Source organism: Tamandua tetradactyla, unplaced genomic scaffold (genome assembly GCF_023851605.1).
Source record: "Tamandua tetradactyla isolate mTamTet1 unplaced genomic scaffold, mTamTet1.pri scaffold_103_ctg1, whole genome shotgun sequence".
NCBI lineage: Eukaryota > Metazoa > Chordata > Mammalia > Pilosa > Myrmecophagidae > Tamandua > Tamandua tetradactyla.
In genome coordinates this window covers 435,414-456,713 of record NW_027518261.1, presented here as the reverse complement: position 1 = coordinate 456,713, position 21,300 = coordinate 435,414, and the positions used below count along the sequence as shown (strand labels likewise).

Here is a 21,300-nt window from a genome sequence, read left to right as displayed (position 1 = left end):
ACCTTAAAAACAGACATCTTTTTTTTTTTTTTTACATGGGAAGGCACCTGGGATCGAACCCGGGTCCTCTGGCATGGCAGGCAAGCATTCTTGCCTGCTGAGCCACCGTGGCCTGCCCAAAAACGGACATCTTAAAACCTACCTCACAAGATTGTTGGGAGGGTCAAATAAGATACTGCATGTGAAGACACTGTAAAATCATAAAGTGCTGTGAACATAAAAAAAAAGTATTGATTGGCTGTTGTTTTATTTCAGCACTTTAAGTATTTTAACCCCCTGCCTTCTTCCTTCCATGGTTTCTTATGAGAAATTGACACTTAAATTTAATTGGAACTCCCTTGAACACATGTTGCTTCTCTCTTGCTGCCTTCAGAACTTTCTCCTTGTCCTTTGCATTTCACAGTTTTGTCAGTATGTGATGGGGAATATTTTTCTTCAAATTTATCCTATTTGGTGTTCCTCAGAATCTTGAATGTGCATATTCACATCTTTTGCTAAGTTTTCCACATAATTTCTTTAAATATTTCTATTCTCCTTTTTCTTTCTTCTTCTTCTGGAACTCCCATAATGCAATATTGTTGTTGTCTATCTCAGGTAGCACGTGAGATTTTGTTGGTTTGTCCAGAGTGAACCCCCGATGAATCCCAGAATGATTTGATCAGTGAATGGAAAAGTATTTGCAAGCCCCCTTCGGGGAATGGTGAGAGTGGGGAGAAATTCAACCTCCCCAAGTTGAATTCTTGATATTCTCACAGTATCAATATATCCCACTTGGTCGTGGAGTATAATTATTTTAATGTTCTGCCAGATTTGATTTGTGAGTATTTTTGTTGATGATTTTTGAATCTACATATATTAAATAAAATTATCTTAAATTTTCAAAAAAAAAATATTGTTGTCTGAGAGATACCTTAGGCTATTTTCGCTTTTTTTTTCTGTATGGTGGGGGTCACATTTCATTCTTTTTCCATGTGAGTATCCCCTTATTGCAGCACCATTTTCCTGAATTTTTGTTTGGTTTTCGTTTGTTTGTTTGTTTGGGAAGTGCATGTGCTGGGGATCAAACCTGAGTCTCCAGCATGGCAAGTGAGAATTCTACCAGTGAACTACCCTTGCACCCTCCTATTTTCACTTTTAATAACTCTTTTCCTTTCTGCTCCTCTACTTGACTCATTTCAAGTGTATTGTTTTTGAATTCACTGATTTCTTCTTCTGCCAGCTTGTCCTGCTGTGAAACCCTCTTGGGTATTTTTCAGTTCTGTTATTCTGGTCTCCAACTCCAGGAGTTCTATTTGGTTCTTTTTAAAAGTATGTTTTTTTTTATTGAGATGCTTATAATATGCATTAATTGTTTTCTGATACCCTTTGTTATTTCTCTTATTTTCCTTCATCTCCTTGAGCATTCCTTCATCTTCTCTGAAGACAATTTTTCTAAGTTCTGTCAGGTATGTCCATAGTCTGATCTTCCTCATTGATGTGTTCTAGATTTTTATCCTCTTCCTTTGTGAGGGCCATAATTTCCTTTTTTGTTTGTATGTTTGTCTTGTAATATTCTGCTGTGCATTATGTGTTTTAATATTTTTAAATGTTATCTCTAGGATTTATTCCCTGATATGTCTATTTCTTGAGTTTATATCCAGCTGGTGATATAACAGAGATTTTCTTGAGTGTCAGGAGCTAACAAAATCAACAAACCTAAGCAAAAAACACCTTTCATAGTCTTTTCAAATTGGCTGCTGCTCTCTTAGAATTCAGCCTTCCTATCAGGAAGATCAGCCCTAGTTGAATGCAAAGTGCAGGATCTTCCCTGTCTTTTGTGAGCTTGCATCTTATCCTGGACTTGTACATCCCAGCAGCCTAAATAGTTTCCCTGTTTACCCCTCTACTCCCAGGGAACAGAACTTTTCCTTCTCCTGGGTGTTCCACTGAAGAATTTAGAGCAGGTAAGCCTTTGTTCCAGGCCAGTGCAGAATTTGCATAGAGGACAAATTCTGGGAGGGTGGGTTTGTCCAAGAGGAGTTTCCCCAGTAAGTATTTCCTAGCCACAAAAAGGCCACAGACCCACAAAGGGAGTGCTGGTCTACTACAAACTGTCTTGGGGAGCCAATAAAGTAGGGACCAGGAAGAGTACCAAGAACTTCTTTTACAGTTTCAAAAAAATGTGCTTACTTGACTTGGCGCCTGTCCAATAAATGCAGCTCTTCAGCTATCCAGCACAACTGTGAGGAAACAAACCATATTGAAGTCTCCTCTGTTGCCTTTGTCTGGAACAAGCTGGTATAATTGGTTGCCCTCAGAGCAAGGCCCCCAGCATCCCGAAGCATCTAATCAGAAGCAGTGACCTGTGATTGGACTATGATGCCCTCCCCAGCAGACATTGAAGAACCGGATTTTTATGTCCCTTTCTGGCACCTGCAAGCTATGCCAGGGGTCAGGCCCCACTGCCACCTTCCACGAAAGTGGGAGATGGGGGATGGTGCCTGCTGTGGAGTGAGCAGTTTACTTGTTTTACCATAATTTACCAGCCTCTTCCTCCAACTCTTCTGTAGATGCTGTACAGTGTTCTATTGGACGCCAAAGTTTTGCAGTGGTTGATTCAGTCGCTGTCTGCCTATTTAATAGTTACTCTGGTGGAAGGACTGAAACCTGTAGCTTCCAATCCACTGTCTTCTCACAATTGTTTAATTCACTCTATTTATCATATCAGATATATGACTATGGTCTTTTTCAAAACATGGAACATTTTACTCATATACCACTAGTTTGTACAATTTGAGATACCTTGAATTATTGTTAGAAACTTTTTGATTTAGAGTTAGTAATGATTAAATCATTAAATATCTCATTACTTTTTCTTCTTCCTGTCCTTCTTTTACCTTTGTGTTTAATTTTTGTGTATGTCACACCAGAAAGGACACAGACTAACGTATTAATAAACCTGAAGTCTAGTACCATCTTTTTTCAAGATTAATAGGAGTGATTTTTAAATCCCAATGTAAATGATATTAGCATGCTAACTAGTTATATGATAGCAGGGGGTTAATGGGGACTTTTTCTAAGAAAGATGTATCATTTATTACTTATCTAATTGCATTTTCCCACTAGATACCAGTCTTACATTGAATTACTTAATCTTTGATTTTTAGCAACATTACCTATAAAATGGGAATGTTTGCTTCCCTTCCCCAAATTATATAAAAATTCTAGAATTTGCATTAAATAATTAATATTAAGTGGCAAATACATGATTTATGAAATGTTTTGTATTACTAAAAGTTTGAAGTAGAACCTTAAAATATGAAATAAAAAAGCTATTATTTCAGGAGAAATATATTCCCTTGATACCTAAGGAAACCTGTATTCTTTATTTTCTTGTATAAGGTCTCTACCTATGCTGTGTTGATATATTTTATTCCTGTAGTAAGTTAGTTCCACAATAAATAATTTAATAAATGTGTTAATAAATAACAGTAACAGATTTTTTCAAAAGACAGTGGAATGATAGGAATTTTGGATCCATTAAAATTTGTTAATAGGTCATAGGAAACTTTGTTCAATGATATAGTCAGAGCTACATAATCTCACAGTTTGAAATGAATTTATAGAGAGGGGCTACTTTATTGAGGGTACAAATAAATATTAGAAGTGCTTCTTACTCTAAATGTGCCCCTGTCCTTCTTCTGAGTTCCAGGCTCAAAGGGTCAAGTGCTCAATTGAAATATCCACTCTCCCTAAGGAATCCTCTTGCCTATTGGAACTGTTTATTCCCCCATAAATCTGCTTTCACTGAAGTTCATCCTGTCTCAGAAAATGGTATCTCTACTACATCCAATTGCTTAATTCACTTCCCTCTCTTGCCTCCATCTTCCATCACACCTAAATCTATCAAGTTCTGTTGATTCTGGCCACTAGACTTGTCTCAATCTATCCACTTCTTTGCACTTTATTCCTATCTACTTTCATCTCTTCCATGGACTGCTAAAATGGTCATTCTGTGTCTGCTTCACTCTTGGCCCTCTTTCAAATCACTCTATGGACAGCAATCACTTTGCAGATACAAATGTGTTTGCTGTACTGCCCAGTTTACTGAACGATGTCATGAAGTATTTAACATAAAATCCAAACTTTTCACCGTGGCTCTGAACAATGGGTCTCCTGATTACCTCTCAAACCTTTTCAAATATAGATTTCCCATTTGCAGCCACACTGACTTTTTTCCAGTTGGTAATTCTACTTGTTTCAGGGCTCTCTTCTCTAGCAGTCTGTAGGGTTCATGTGGGGAAGCACAATGTCATTTTGTTCACCATTGTAAACTATATGCTTAGAATGGAATGTAGTAGATCCTCAACAGATATTTTTCAAGTGAATGAAGTAAAAACATGTTCTTGTTCATTGATTGATGGTATATGTAAAATTATGTGAAATCTCTCTTAGCAAGGTCCTAAATGCTACTAGTTAACAATATTAATTTTTTCTATAAATTTAACTGGCTAAAGAGAAAATTACCTACGACACTAAATTTTCTATAATGGCAGCACACACCACTTATTGGAGAAGCCATTATATCCAAAACTTATGTCAGCCTGTGAGCACAAACAATATATTCAGAATAATTATATTTACCTTGCCTTCTTTACTGAATTGCCTTCTTTACTGATTTGCAGTAATGCTCAAATTAGATCAAGTTTAAGACTGTCAGATGGGGGGATATTTCTTTTTGGGAAAGGAATCAACATCTTATATGCTATGACTAACAAAATGACCATTCGTATGATACAAAATCCTTCTCATAAAATGGCTCAATTTACTTAAAACTTCCAAAAATCAAGCATTTAGGAGTTTCAGATATAGTTATCTGAATGTGTGGCTGTATAACTAGATATGTTATTAGAGCATTCACACTAGTTTCCTGATTTTTATGAAAACACACATGAATTATATGATAATTCTTCATCAAAATATAACTCTTAAAAGTGTCTCCATTAATAGTTCTAGAAAGTCTTAGTTAAAATGAAATCCTGCATTAAATCTCACAAGTGTCTGAATCTCCACTCATAAGCAACTTCACTCCTTTGTGTCAGAACCATTTTCTTGTTTGTTAAATCATGTTAACAAATGTTTTTCTTCCATTGTGTACTTTCTAGAAGATAACATGAGTAATGTATTTTATTGAACATGACTGAACAGAACTATAGAATTCTGAAATTGGAAAGCACTTCAGAGGTTTTCCAAGATCAGGGCTCATACATAGTATATTGATTTTTGGAGCATCTGTATTAGGGAACTGATTCTCCTAATTACTAAGTGTGTGGTCTGGGCAAGTTAGTTATTCATCCTCTTGGGCCTTTGGTTTCTTTTCACTGCAACAGAAAATTCTCTCTAAAAATATTAGATGAGAAAATGCCTGTAGACTGTGTTAGACACAATAACAAACACATAATTACATTGTTATGTTTAGGATAAGAATAGTATATTTTGATTTATATAATTTGTGTCAAGTGGCTTCAGATTTGGTGTCTTAGCTTACATGAAACAAACTAAATTTATTTTCATTAGGGAAGTAATATTTTGCTAATTGCCAGTCTTCTAATATCTATGATTCTAGAATGAAATCTAGAGGGTTTTTTGTTCATATTTATTTTTTGTTGTTATTTATTTACCTAGTTGTAATTTTAATAAGGGATACAGGCACAGAAATTTTAACATTCCCTAGTGCATTTATTTGAAGACAGACCTCCTGGCCTCCTAAATTGATGAATTGTAAAGAAATGCAACTACAGAGACTCAATGTCAGATCACATTTTTAAGCACATTTTAGGGAATTGAGGAATGAAGGTATACGAAAAGTAATTGATACGCTTCTAAAATGTACTATAAGACATATGAAAGACATTGCTTTATCTTTTGTCATTATCTCATTAGAAATCATTCCAAACATTGGGGTTATTTTAATATACATGAATCAAATGTGGCATTTCTTGAAAACAGCAAAAATAACCACCAGATAGTATTTCATATATATATACTTGCAGATCTTAAATTTTAAATTCATAATTTTCATCAAAGTTATGAGGTCAATTTGATTATTCAATAAAAAAATACTACTTATACCATAAGCTCAAGGTGAAAGTTTTCCTTACTATTTATTATTCATATTATGAGCCAAGTAAATCCACATGCCAAAATTCAGAGCAATGGTAATTAAAAAATATATAAATACTATCATTTATCATATAAAAGTATTTTTCCATTTTCTGATAATAAATTCAGTTGTCCTATGTTTGTTGATCACTACATTGTTCAAGGTACAAGACAGTGGAAAGAGCAAAATGTTTTCTAAATTTCTGCCCTCTAGGGATTGTTATACTATTTGGAAGACTATGTCTGGGCACCTCTTAAGTAATAAGTGCAGCATGTGAGTGGAATACATGGTTCACACTGAAGAAGTTCAGCTATTGCTGAGTACATGGTCTGCCCAATTCTATAATTTCTTTGCCATGCAGTCACCTATATGTCACATTCCTTCTTAGTCTCAAAAATCATTTTTAAAAGAATATTCTTACTTCCACTTGTAGGAACATGGAATAGATGTTCTTTGCCCTAAACCTCCTGCTATAAAACTCAAAACCTTGGTAAAGATGTATAAAACAAATATAAGAAAGTTCCAAAAGGTAGAGGGAAGGTAGAATGCCTAGGTACCTTGGAATCCCTGGAATGATTCAATGGTGAGTTCCCTGGGTTTCCTTTTTGCCTCATGTATTCCTGACTGGATACTGAAGAGGCTGGTAACATGGAAACTCCAATGGGTGCAGATTTAAAGGAAACAAAAAACTCAAGGAAAGCTTGCTTTCTGTAGCCAAAAGGCCCAGTAAAAGGGCAGTTGAGCAAGACAGAAAATGTATATATAATAACTGCACTACCCCAGCAAACACTACATTAAAAAAAAACTGCAACCACTGTCGCTTTCTGATAGCAAAGACCAAGTGAAGTTCCTCACTAGGCTTGTAACAAGACAATCCAACCTTTCCAACTGGCTAGTGGCAGAGAAGACAGATTGGGGAGCTGAGACTTTCATCCTTGTCAAAGGTAACAGGACCTCTGCCCCCACTCAGTGTCAGTGTATACCATGTGGGAACCTGGACTTCTACTACCAGGGGAATTATAAATAATGGAGCTCCCTCCATCTCCTCACTGTGATGGTATTAGAGGAAACCTAGTGGAAAATCAGGACTTTCACCACTGCTCATTGATAAGAAGGACACTCTCTTCACATAGTGTCAGTAGAGACCACATGGAGAGCTTGGACACCCATCCCTACCTGATGTAATGAGCTACCACCCCTCCCACTCTTCACTGGGATGGTATTAGAGGGGGTATATTAGACAGTCAGGAAATTTGCCACAATGCAGTAGTAAAGAGGCAACCCCTCTCCATTGTCAGTATAGAATATATGAGAAACAGGAATGTGGTACCCTTTAAAGCTTACGGCCAGGGTGATATCAATGAGGATCTAGTGGGAAGCCTTAATTACAAATCTTTCACCCCAGGTATTAACAAAGGGTGAGTAAAAAATGTGGGCTTTTATCCCCACCTAGAAGTAAGGAGGTGGTACCTCCCTTCATCCACCAGAGTGGATTAGATGCTTACTAAATACAAGATTTAAATAAGATCAGAGTCATATAAAATAATGCCCCAAATCTTCTGGTTGCAATTGGAAGTCAATCATCATACTAAGAACCAGAAAGATCTCAAATTAAATAAAAGAAGACAATCAACAAATGCCAACACTGATATTGCAAAGATATTAGAATGGTCTGACAAAGATTTTAAAGCACCCATCATAGAAATGCTTCAACAAGCAGAAACTGCAAACCTGCTTGAAACAAATTTAAAAATGGAAAGTCTCATCAAAGAAGCATAAGAAGTAGAGAAGATATAAAGTATAACCAAGTGGAAATGTTAGAGCTAAAATTACAATAATCTCAATAAAAACTCAGAATCAACAGCAGATTGAAGGAAATAGAGGAAAATATTCATGAACTTGAAAAGAAAGCAATAAAAATTCCTCAATTTGAACAATAAAGAGAAACTATACAGGAATAAAATGAATTTAGTATAAGGGGCATATAGGTTATAGCAATAGGTCCCATATTAATGCCATCAGAATTCAGAAAAAAGAAGAGGGAGAAGATGAAAAGTAAGCAGAGAAATATGTCTGAGACTTCTCACATTTGGTAAAAATATGAACCTACAGATTTAAACAGCTGAATGAAAAGCTGGCTATATAGCATATGCCCAAAGAAATGTATACCAAGACACATCATAGTCAAATTTCTGAAAACTAAAGAGAAAGAAAAAATCTTGAAAGCAGTCAAAGAGAAATGTTGCATTATCCATTGGGGAACAATAATTCAAATGATAGTAGATTTCTCCTTAGAAACTATGGAGGTCAGAGAAAGAGCAAAATATTTTTCCAGTCCTGAAAGAGAAGAACCATCACCCCATGCTATTAATATCCACTGAAAATGCCCTTCAAGAATGAAGAAAAATTAAGATAAACTCATATAAAAGAAGTTTAAGAAAATTTGTCACCAGCACACCTACCATAAAAGAATAGCTAAAGGAAATTCTCCAAATAGGAAGGAAATGATAAAATTATGAATCTTGGAACATCATAATAGAAGAAAGAACAACAGAAAGGGCAAAAAAAAAGGGTAAATATACTAGACTTTCCTTTTCCTTTTGTGTTTTCTAAATTATGTTTGACAAATAAAGCAAAAATTATAGCTTCACTTGTGGTCTTCAATGCATGTAAAAGCAAATAATTAATAATTAAGAAAATTATATAATAAATAGGTGAATATAAAGGGATGTAGATGTAAAGGGATATAGGACTTCATCACTCAAACTGGTAAAATCTTAATACCAGGACACCATGATAAGTTCTGCACATACATTGTAATAACTAGATCACCCACTACAAAAGCTGTACAAAGAGATACACTAAAAATCACTGTAGATAAACCAAAATGTTTACATTTAAAAGAAATGTCAAAGTAACCCTAAAGAAGGCAGGAAAGAGAAAATAGAGAACAAAAAACAAAGAAACAAACAAAAAAAATTGAAATGCAGACTTAAGCCTTAACATTTCAATATATGGGTGATATCATCCTTTACCCTGTGTATGATTTACCTTAGTTCTATCAAGATCAGCTGCAGTCATATCTCTAGTAGAAGTCTCATCCCTTTTTCAACTTTTTAAACAGTTCTTATATGGGGCAGTGCTGACTTTCATAGCTTCAGAGCTCTAACTCTGGGTCTTAGATGTCACATAAATACCCAAAGTTTTTGGGAACAACCAGGTTATATACAAATATCTCCACATCTCAGAATTTAGAAATAACAGTTACAACTCCTGAATATATGTGACTGCTGTAAGAGCTTACAATCTAAAACCCTTTACAATAGTCCCCAACCTGATAATCCCTGCTCTCAACTTCAATTCACTGAGTATTTATATTATAGTTAGTCTGTATGAGAGAGGCATGATAATATTATTAAAGTTTAATGTCATTTTTACTAATTATCTTTTTGCATTTCATATTGCTTCATATCCATACTTTTTAAAGTTTGGGCTTCAATTAATGTCATGGGTTTATTAATTGTCACATGTTTTAGATGTTAACAATATGTATAAGGGAACTGTATTATCTTCTCAATTTTTCTATGAATCTAAAACTGTTCTAAAAATAATATCTATTAGAGAGAAAAAGAGAGAGAGGGAGAGATCCATTTCAAAAGTACATTAAATCATCAGTCTTTTTCCATCTACCCTTGTCAGGTATGTTGCAGACTTATTTCTAGCCTGGGATCAATTTTTAGTACTGTTTTTTGATAGATAATCCAAAATGCCAATTTATTAATTTATAAAGCAAAATATATCTGAAAAGACTTGCAAAATAAGTTATTTGCATAGGTCATTTCCTCCTGGTAGCCAGGAATGTTTAGAAAATTGAAGATTACCTGGTAGCATGTAAGTAGAACAAAAGTAGAATGATTTTTTCAGGGATATAGTATGATAACTCCATCCCCTTTCCAGATATAATTTTGTCTTAGTAACCCTTGTCTTTCTTTCTTGTTCTCTCTCTCAATTTTTTATTTATTAGAGAAGTTGCAGGTTTACAGAAAAATTATGCTGAAAATACTAATTTCCCATATTCCCTCTCCCCCATTTATTAACACCTTGCAATGTTGTGGTAACTTTATTAAAATAAGTGAAAGAATATTGTTATAATTGTACTATTAACTGCAGCCCAAGACCTACATTAGGGTTCACTGTGGTGTACAGTCGTATGATTTTTTTCACATCAAGACCCTTTGCCTCACCTAAGTATTAATCTTTGTCCTGACTTTGTTTTTAGGCTCTTTCCCCTCACTAGCTTACTGTTTCATTGGCAAGTTTAGCCACCCTTTAATTTCAAACAATAGCTATAATCTTGTTACTCCTAAATCTACTCTATCTTTAGTACTTCTTTCTCCTGAACTGTAGACGTACACTTCCAACTGATTACAGGCCATTTTCACCTAGACATTGATCCACACATAACTCAAATTTGCATGTTCGAGTTTGAACTTATTTTCTGAACTCTGTCCTTCCCCTTGGAATTTTACAAATAGATTAACAATCTGTTGCAAACAGTCTTTCAGGCTGGAAATCCTTGTCATCCTTCTCTTTCACTATCCGTATTCAATAGATTACCAAACCCTGTTATTATTCTTTTGAAGTGTCTCTTCCTTTCACTTGACATTTATTTGGATATAGGACAACAAGGAAAATAACAAAATTTCAATAATTATAATAACTAAAGGAAGATACAAATAGGGAAACCATATTTAGGGAAACACCTGTAAACAACTTCCTATTACAAATACTACTTATTTTACTCACACTTATTCAGAAAAATAAATGAATAAATTAAAAAGGAAACAATCTAAAATAAATACAGATGCACGTTAATGAATTCCAATACGTTATGCATTTAATTGTACTATTGACTTGATAATACAAATTATGAATTTTTTACTCATGTAAAAGTCATATTGTCTAAAATTCTTATTAATTTCACTTGCATTTTTTTTTAGATGGCCACTGCGGTTCTCCAGATCCAATAGTCAATGGTCACATTAGTGGCGATGGCTTTAGTTACAGAGACATGGTGGTTTATCAGTGCAATCCTGATTTCCAGCTGGTTGGAACTTCAGTTCTGATATGCCTGCAAGACCACAAGTGGTCTGGACAAACTCCTGTTTGTGTCCGTAAGTATACCATTTATGAGCAAACTCACCAGCTGAGTCCCTTCCTCACAGTTCTTTTGCCTTGATGATTGCCATGACACAAGCATATTTAATTCTCTGAGTAGAACAGAACAGAACAACCTCAATTTCACTTGGCCAGTAAAAAAAGACTATGGGCATTAATCCTCACTTTTTCCTTTTTTTTTTTTTTTTTCATGGGCGGGCACCAGGAATTGAACCTGGGTCTCCAGCATGGCAGGCAAGAATTCTGCCGCTGAGCCACTGTCGTACCACCCCCTCTTTCTATTTTTTATCCCCCTCCCATCACGTCCCTTGCAACTCTTCCTCCAGACTCCTGCCCACATTTAATTTGCTCATTAATTCCTTTCAAATGGGTCATTGGATGAGTGATACCTTGGCATTCATTTTCCCTGATGTTATCAAAGTATAAACTAGGTGGAAATGAGAGCAAATTATATATATATGAGGGTAAAGATGCTGAGTCATGATGCAGGATAACTTTTACAGAGTCTTAAAAATAGCCTTACACATCTCCTCCTCTGGGTTGCTTTGCTTTTCTTTGTCATTTTGTTTTTTCAAGAATATAGAGTGTTTTATAAGCATTTCTTCCTTCAAAGGAGAGATGAAATTAAACATAACTATTGTCCTCTAACTCTTTAACTTCAAAGATAAACATTTTGACTACTATTTTTAGAGTAGTTTCTATTCTCTATTGCAAAATTCATTCTTAACCAATTTTTCCCAATATTATTTTCCTGGGAATTAAACAAACAAAATGTTGATGTAACTATGAGAAAGTGACCTGTAATAACTCTGATAGTGCCATGGTAAATGTACAAAGATCAGAGGTGAAAGGATTTACTTAGGAGAAAAATAATTGTTCACAAGATAAATAAGGGGGGAAATGCCAGTTTTATGACTAAATGCATTTCATTTGAAAGAGCCAGTGAGGCATGTCTCCGTGTTCTGTACTGTCATTATTTGGGTCATGATATAATGACAGTCCACTACATCCAAATGATCCTACAATAGAGATTGTGAATGAAAATACATTTAAGTGCTCACACTTACTTGTATTACCTTCATTATGCTTACTATTGATAATGGAGTAATTTATACACGTACAATTAACCAAACCCCATAATGACTTCAAAACAAGACCGTCACAAAATCAGTTGGTGTGTACTATGGGAACAATCCTCACAACTCAAGATTTATAAAATAAATTTAGTGTATCTGTGTTTTCACTGCTTAACTTTTAAACTTATTTGGAATTTTGTCATGATTTGAGCAAGAAGTAATAATTATTATGATAGGAAGTACATTTGCCAGGTGTTAGTCATTTTCTACAATTTTAATAAAAGCCTGTGTGTTCAGCATCATAGTTTCCTCTTCCAATTTTCCTTTCCCAAAATAAATGAAGTTTGTAAATTGTTTGATTAATCTCAAACTGTTTACTCCATACATTTAACATATGCATATGTAACACATGCAATTATTAATAAATGATTGCAAGTGAAAGTGAAGGCATTTGTTATCTGACAACAATATTGACTTATATTCCTCTCCAGCCATCACCTGTGGTCACCCTGGAAACCCTGCCCGTGGACTCACCAATGGCAGTGAGTTCAACCTGAATGATGTAGTGAACTTCACCTGCAACACTGGCTGTTTGCTGCAGGGGACATCTTGAGCCCAGTGCTGGAGCAATGGCCAATGGAGTAGTTCCTTACCTACGTGTAGAGGTAGGAAACTCTTCCAGGAAATGAGCTCATTACTTTGAAGGCATGGTAAGCTTGATAAAACACAAACATGATTGCATAGGAGGCTAGTCATCATAGTTTAAGGGCACTGCTTCACCTTGGTTTACAGATGCAATGCAATTCTGGCTACCTGGAATTAGGGCAGATTCCGCAGGTGAAGGGCATCATCCTCCCTCCACATGACTGAATTCACTGGAGACACCAGCCACATGTTCAGGATTCCCAGGGCTACCCCTAATTCTGACCAAATGGCTACAAATTTAGGAGTTCTTGCCACCTTCTCAGGTTCAATAATTTGCTAGGACAGCTCAGAACTCAAGAAAGCACTGTACTTATGAATGCAGTTTATCAAAGCGAAATGATTCAGATTAAGACCAGACACATAGGACCATGTCTGTAAGGGTCCCCAAACATGAAGCTTCTAAATCCTCTTCCAGTAGAGTCAGGGCACTTCACTCTTCCTGCACATCAGTGTGTATTACCAATCAGGAAATCTCACCAGAGCGTTAGTGTCCAGAGTTTTTATGGGGCTTTCATAGGTAGGCAGGACTGAATGAATCAAAGTCTGTAGGGTTGAGCTCAATCTCCGGCCAACTCCATTCATCAGAAGTTGGCCGGGTAGACTTGATTCAAGGCCCCAACCCTCTAATCACATGCTTGGTCTTCCTAGTGAGGCTAGTCCCCACTATAGGACTACAGGAGTGGCCAGCCCCACCCTCATCCATCTTGTGAACATAACCCATCAGGTCTGTTAATGGGAGCAGGGGTGGGGTAGGAGTCTAACATGAATAACAGACCATCAGAGCGTGAAATTCCAAAGATTTAGAGAGACTCTTCCAGGAACTAGGTACAGAGGCCAGGCAAATTCTTATTATGCAACCACAGGGTTCCTTCCAGCTTACTTCCTTGTGCTATGAAAATCTTTTTAAGAGTAATACACAAAGTTCTCAAGGCATTTGTCTGGTATATTGGCCAGATATTCAATCATAAAAGTATAAAATTATCTACTGTAAAGACAAGTCATCTTCCATTTCTCTTTTTACTCATTCTTTCATACTTTTTCTGCTATATATATTTAGCATTCTTTTGGCCCTTAAGCTTCTAATCTAATGAATTTATTTAAGGACATTTTATTGCTTTTAGAATTTAATTATATTTTGAATCATTTCTTTAGAAATAGTCTTACAAATCTGGATTAAAACATGAATTATCCTAGAAAATACTGTTTTGTAGCTTTTATATTTCTCACAATATTTAATGTTTTGTTTCATTTATTTTCCATTCAAACATCTCTCTTATGGAAGATCAGTCATACCTTAGGGTGAAACTGAAGTAATTTCTACAGTAGTAATACTGTATTAAACTAGATACTGATGAATTTTCCTTGCTCTGATCATCAGTCCACCTACCGCTTCCATCCCCCAGGGGTTCCCAGGAGAGCTGAGCTGTATGCAGATGGAGCAATAGCAGAATGGGAATCAAAGCAAAATTTTATTAATAGCTGTATAAAAGTTGGCTATCAAACTGCAGATTTCTGGCACAAGTCTAAATTGGAGTGCTTGGCTTATTCAAAGATTAAATAAAGTCTTCTCATTCTACTTCCTCTGTAATATAAATGTTAGGACCAGATGGTAGGGGACTAAGCCAAGGTACAAATGAAACCTAGTTCAGTTACCCAACCAGACCACAGAACAGAAAGAAGAATCCAAGATAAGAAGGTAGAGCCTGAGTTCCTGTCTTAAAGCAGTTGTAAATTGTAAGCATGGCCCAATTAAACCATTGGAATCTCCTTCCTTAGGAACTGGGGAGCAGGGGTCAGCCCTAGAACCATGAATGTTAGTTTTTCTACTCTGGAATAATTTCACTTTATCCAAGCATAGTTGGGAAAACTTGAAAAAGGAATGGAAAATGATGCCCTTTTTTCACCTGAACTACAAACTTTTTCCTCCTCCCATTATCATTTTTTTCTCAGTTACTCCAATAATTAAAAAAAAAAATCTGAAGTGCAGAGTTAGGTTGGAATTACCTCTTCCCCTTATGTGTTACTAGTACAGCTATAAATGAAGGGAATACAAATATTCTGATATGTTCAGAATATATCATAATTTAACCTCTTGGATGGTTTGAGTTTACAAGATACACCTATACAGTAATGTTTACCCAGTATAGATTAGTGATTAATAAAGTAAAATAAATTTGAAATTTGGCAGATCTAGCTTTAAATTTGTTTGAAGAGAGCACGGCTAAATAAGTGTAGAGCTGCATTCACTTCCAGGTCTGCTTTCAAAGCTATACTTTTCCTATTGCCCTAAGCTACTTCCCAAAGGATGTGAATAATTGTTCAGTTATTATGAAAAGTTTTCTAAATTATCTGACCCTGGTATATTGAGAACATCATACGCATTGAAATTTGCTAGATTTCTTATTTTTTTAATAACATCATTTTCCCAATGAAAATCCATCATTGGAGACTCCTCAGTTAATTGCTCTGACACGAAGATTATTTAATTTGCTATCTCCTATCATTGTTTATATTTGAATGCTAAACATTTTAAAATTACATTTTAATATGTTAAGTAATCAAAGTAAAATTTGATATTGAATAGTTAAAATGTATAATGTGCCCTGTAGATTATTCTGCTCAGGATAAAATGCCACCAGTCCTTTTTTTCCCCCCTTTTAAGGTTCCCTTCTATTAAATAAGTAAGTATGTTTTTTTAGTTAAACTTTTTATTTTGAGGTATTTGTAGATTCATATGAAGTTGTTAGAAATAATGCAGTGAGATCACTGTTCATTTAACCATTTGCCCATTGAGGAACATCTGGATTGTTTCTCGTTTCTTGCTGTTACGAATGACACTGCTATGAGAATTTGTGAACAGATTTTTATATGACCATAAATTTTCATTTCTCTGGGGAAAAAAAGCCCAAGCGTACCATTGCTGGGTCATATGGTAGTTGAATACTTTATTTTGTAAGAAACTGCCGAACTGTGCTTCAGAGTGACCATGTCATTTCACATTCCCGCCAGCAATGTATAAGTGATTCCTTTTCTCCAAACTCTCCAGCATTTGATATTGTCACTGTGTTTTTTCATTTTAACCATTTTGATGAATGTGTAGCAATATTTCATTGTGGTGTTAATTTGCATTTTAGTGATGGTTAAAATGTTGAACAGTTCATGTGCTTGTTTGCTATCTGTGTATCTTTGGTGAAATGTCTGTTTATGTCTTTTGTCCATTTCCTAAGTTACATTTTAGGTTCTGGTTGTTTTAATTCTAGTTTGAGAGTTCTTTTTTTTTTTTTTTTACATTTTATATACTAGGTTTTTTCAGATATGTGCATGGCAAATATTGTCTCCTAATCTCTTTCTTGTCTTTTCATCCTCTCAAAGGGGTCTTTCAAAGAGCAAAAGTTTTAAAAGGATCAACTTTTCCTTTTATGGATCATACTTTTGAAATCAAATATAATTACTCTTTGCCTAACATTAAATCTTGATGCCATGTTCCCATATTTTTTCCTAAAAGTTTTATATTTTTACATTTTACATTTAAGTTTATAATTCATTTAGTGTTCATTATTGCATACAGTGTGAAATTTAGGTTGTGGTTCTTTTTTGGGTTTTTTTTTTGCTAATGGATGTTTATGTTAGTCAGAGTTGAAAGGCAATATCTGTAAATATTGTGAGATTTTTATAAGAATTATCTTATGCTACTCTGAGAATGGTCAACTCCAAATTCCATAGGGCAGATCACAAGCTGGGGACACCAGTGAAAGTTCAATGAATTCCCCAGGAAAAGCTGGCTGGCTGAAATAGAGAGGAAAATTCTCTCTTCTGATTGCTGAAATCATCATGTCCCCTTTTAAAGCCTTCAATTGATTGGATGAGATTTCTCTGGTTGTTGAAGGCAGTCTCCTCAGTTGATCATAGATAGAATCAGTCATAAATGTAATCAGTCATTTTCTGATGATTTAAGTCCAGGAAATGTCCTCACAGTAACAATCAGGCCACTGCTTGCTTGACCAAACCATTAGACACTAAAACCTGACCAAGTTGACACATGAACTTAACTATCACAAAGCTCAATTGCTCAAGCACCGTTTGTTGAAAAGACTACCCTTTCTAAATAGGAAAATAAATTTTCTGTTCTGAGTATAATTCAAGGTGCTTAAAATTGTCATTAATGGGTGGGGGGGCCAAGATGGCGGCTTAGTAAGGTATGTGCGTCTTAGTTCCTCCTCCTCTAAAGCAACTACTAGGTGAACTGAAACAGTGCAGAACAGCTCCCGGGGGTACGGCAGGGAATGGACACACAGCGTACCCCAGTCTGGACTGGCTAGACTGACTGCGAGACTCGGCTGCGGTGAGATCCCCAAGCGGCGCGCGATTTCCCGAGCAGTGGCATCTGCGACGGCCGGAGCTACTCCCTCCCTCCTTCCCGGGCCGGCTGAGAGTCTTGGAGAGGCAAGTTTCCCAAGCCGAGGCGGCCGGTGCCCCTTTTTTGCGGGCGGCTTCGAGTCCGCAGCTACGAGTCTCGGATCAGAGGGCTATCCAAGCTGCGGTGGCCCCCCCCGCGGGCGGCTTCCTGGTCCGGTGGGGAATTCCCCAGGCCGCGGCGGCCGGTGACTGACGCCCCTCCCCTGTGGGCGACTTCCTGGTCCGGTGGCGAATTCCCCGGACCCGCTGCGGCCGGCGACCAGCCACAGGGTCCCCTCAAGCCGCGGCGGCTGACGCCCCCACCACGCGTGGCCCCTGAACCAACGGAGAGAATTGGATCGGAAATCCCCAGGCCGCGGAGATCGGTGACTGGGGTGGATCCATTCCAAACACGTGAGACAAACGTGTGCCACAAGCGCCACCTACTGGGCAGGATAAGAAAAACAGAACCCAGAGATTTCACAGAAAAATCTTACAACCTTGTTGGGTCCGACACCCAGGGAAATCTGACTAAATGCCCAGACGCCAGCAGCAGAAGATAACGGTCCACGTTCAGAAGATTGAGAATATGGCCCAATCAAAGGAACAAAACCAATAGTTCAAATGAGATACAAGAGCTGAGACAACTAATGCTGAGTATACGAACAGAAATGGAAAACCTCTTCAAAAATGAAATCGATAAATTGAGGGAGGACATGAAGAGGACATGGGCTGAACATAAAGAAGAAATAGAAAAACTGAAAAAACAAATCACAGAACTTATGGAAGTGAAGGATAAAGTAGAAAAGATGGAAAAAACAATGGATACCTACAATGATAGATTTAAAGAGACAGAAGATAGAATTAGTGATTTGGAGGATGGAACATCTGAATTCCAAAAAGAAACAGAAACTATTGGGAAAAGAATGGAAAAATTTGAACAGGGTATCAGGGAACTCAAGGACAATATGAAGCGCACAAATATACGTGTTGTGGGTGTCCCAGAAGGAGAAGAGAAGGGAAAAGGAGGAGAAACTAATAGAAGAAATTATCACTGAAAATTTCCCAACTCTTATGAAAGACCTAAAATTACAGATCCAAGAAGTGCAGCGCACCCCAAAGAGATTAGACCCAAATAGGCGTTCTCCAAGACACTTACTAGTTAGAATGTCAGAGGTCAAAGAGAAAGAGAGGATCTTGAAAGCAGAGAAAAAACAATCCATCACATACAAGGGAAACCCAATAAGACTATGTGTAGATTTCTCAGCAGAAACCATGGAAGCTAGAAGACAGTGGGATGATATATTTAAATTACTAAAAGAGAAAAACTGCCAACCAAGACTCCTATATCCAGCAAAATTATCCTTCAAAAATGAGGGAGAAATTAAAACATTATCAGACAAAAAGTCACTGAGAGAATTTGTGACCAAGAGACCAGCTCTGCAAGAAATACTAAAGGGAGCACTAGAGTCAGATACGAAAAGACAGAAGAGAGAGGTATGGAGAAGAGTGTAGAAAGAAGGAAAGTTGGATATGATATATATAATACAAAAGGCAAAATGTTAGAGGAAAATATTATCCAAACAGTAATAACACTAAATGTCAATGGACTGAATTCCCCAATCAAAAGACATAGATTGGCAGAATGGATTAAAAAACAGGATCCTTCTATATGCTGTCTACAGGAAACACATCTTAGACCCAAAGATAAACATAGGTTGAAAGTGAAAGGTTGGGAAAAGATATTTCATGCAAATAACAACCAGAAAAGAGCAGGAGTGGCTATACTAATATCCAACAAATTAGACTTCAAATGTAAAACAGTTAAAAGAGACAAAGAAGGACACTATATCCTAATAAAAGGAACAATTAAACAAGAAGACATAACAATCATAAATATTTATGCACCGAACCAGAATGCCCCAAAATACGTGAGGAATACACTACAAACACTGAAAAGGGAAATAGACTCATATACCATAATTGTTGGAGACTTCAATTCACCACTCTCATCAATGGACAGAACATCTAGACAGAGGATCAATAAAGAAATAGAGAATCTGAATATTACTATAAATGAGCTAGACTTAACAGACATTTATAGGACATTACATCCCACAACAGCAGGATACACCTTTTTCTCAAGTGCTCATGGATCATTCTCAAAGATAGACCATATGCTGGGTCACAAAGCAAGTCTTAACAAATTTAAAAAGATTGAAATCATACACAGCACTTTCTCGGACCATAAAGGAATGATGTTGGAAATCAATAATAGGCAGAGTGCCAGAAAATTCACAAATACGTGGAGGCTCAACAACACACTCTTAAACAACGAGTGGGTCAAAGAAGAAATTGCTAGAGAAATTAGCAAATACCTCGAGGCGAATGAAAATGAAAACACAACATATCAAAACTTATGGGACGCAGCAAAGGCAGTGCTAAGAGGGAAATTTATTGTCCTAAATGCCTATATCAGAAAAGAAGAAAAGGCAAAAATGCAGGAATTAACTGTCCACTTGGAAGAACTGGAGAAAGAACAGCAAACTAATCCCAAAGCAAGCAAAAGGAAAGAAATAACAAAGATTAGAGCAGAAATAAATGAAATTGAAAACATGAAAACAATAGAGAAAATCAATAAGGCCAGAAGTTGGTTCTATGAGAAAATCAATAAGATTGATGGGTCCTTAGCAAGATTGACAAGAAGAAGAAGAGAGAGGATGCAAATAAATAAGATCAGAAATGGAAGAGGAGACATAACTACTGACCTCACAGAAATAAAGGAGGTAATAACAGGATACAATGAACAACTTTACGCTAATAAATACAACAGTTTAGAGGAAATGGACGGGTTCCTGGAAAGACATGAACAACCAACTTTGACTCAAGAAGACATAGATGACCTCAACAAACCAATCCCAAGTAAAGAAATGGAATCAGTCATTCAAAAGCTTCCTAAAAAGAAAAGTCCAGGACCAGACGGCTTCACATGTGAATTCTATCAAACATTCCAGAAAGAATTAGTACCAACTCTCCTCAAACTCTTCAAAAAAATCGAAGCAGAGGGAAAACTACCTAATTCATTCTATGAAGCCAACATCACCCTCATACCAAAACCAGGCAAAGATATTACAAAAAAAGAAAACTACAGGCCAATCTCTCTAATGAATATAGATGCAAAAATCCTCAATAAAATTCTAGCAAATCGTATCCAACAACACATTAAAAGAATTATACATCATGACCAAGTAGGATTCATCCCAGGTATGCAAGGATGGTTCAACATAAGAAAATCAATTAATGTAACACACCATATCAACAAATCAAAGCAGAAAAATCACATGATCATCTCAATTGATGCAGAGAAGGCATTTGACAAGATTCAACATCCTTTCCTGTTGAAAACACTTCAAAGGATAGGAATACAAGGGAACTTCCTTAAAATGATAGAGGGAATATATGAAAAACCCACAGCTAATATCATCCTCAATGGGGAAAAATTGAAAACTTTCCCCCTAAGATCAGGAACAAGACAAGGATGTCCACTATCACCACTATTATTCAATATTGTGTTGGAGGTTCTAGCCAGAGCAATTAGACAAGAAAAAGAAATACAAGGCATCAAAATTGGAAAGGAAGAAGTAAAACTATCACTGTTTGCAGATGATATGATACTATACGTAGAAAACCCAGAAAAATCCACAACAAAACTACTAGAGCTAATAAATGAGTACAGCAAAGTAGCAGGTTACAAGATCAACATTCAAAAATCTGTAGCATTTCTATACACTAGCAATGAACAAG

The 21,300-nt window shown here is 36.3% G+C and overlaps 1 protein-coding gene across 14 annotated transcripts in view; it reads left to right on the top strand.

Annotated features, from left to right (window-relative positions):
• The window catches only part of LOC143673063 (vomeronasal type-2 receptor 26-like), a 107,498-nt gene that overhangs the window by 27,576 nt on the left and 58,622 nt on the right, over positions 1–21,300 (top strand). For 13 of the 14 annotated variants that reach the window (XR_013170158.1, XR_013170157.1, XR_013170156.1 and 10 more), the window contains 2 exons: positions 11,143–11,316; positions 12,888–13,061. Coding sequence is in view for 1 of the 14 variants with exons in the window: in XM_077147438.1 (XP_077003553.1) it covers positions 13,026–13,061 (36 nt within the window). In the remaining 13 variants the exon portion in view is untranslated. Of the gene's footprint in view, positions 1–1,585; positions 2,028–11,142; positions 11,317–12,887; positions 13,062–21,300 lie in introns of those variants that run through there. The other variant, XM_077147437.1, reaches the window with a different exon arrangement.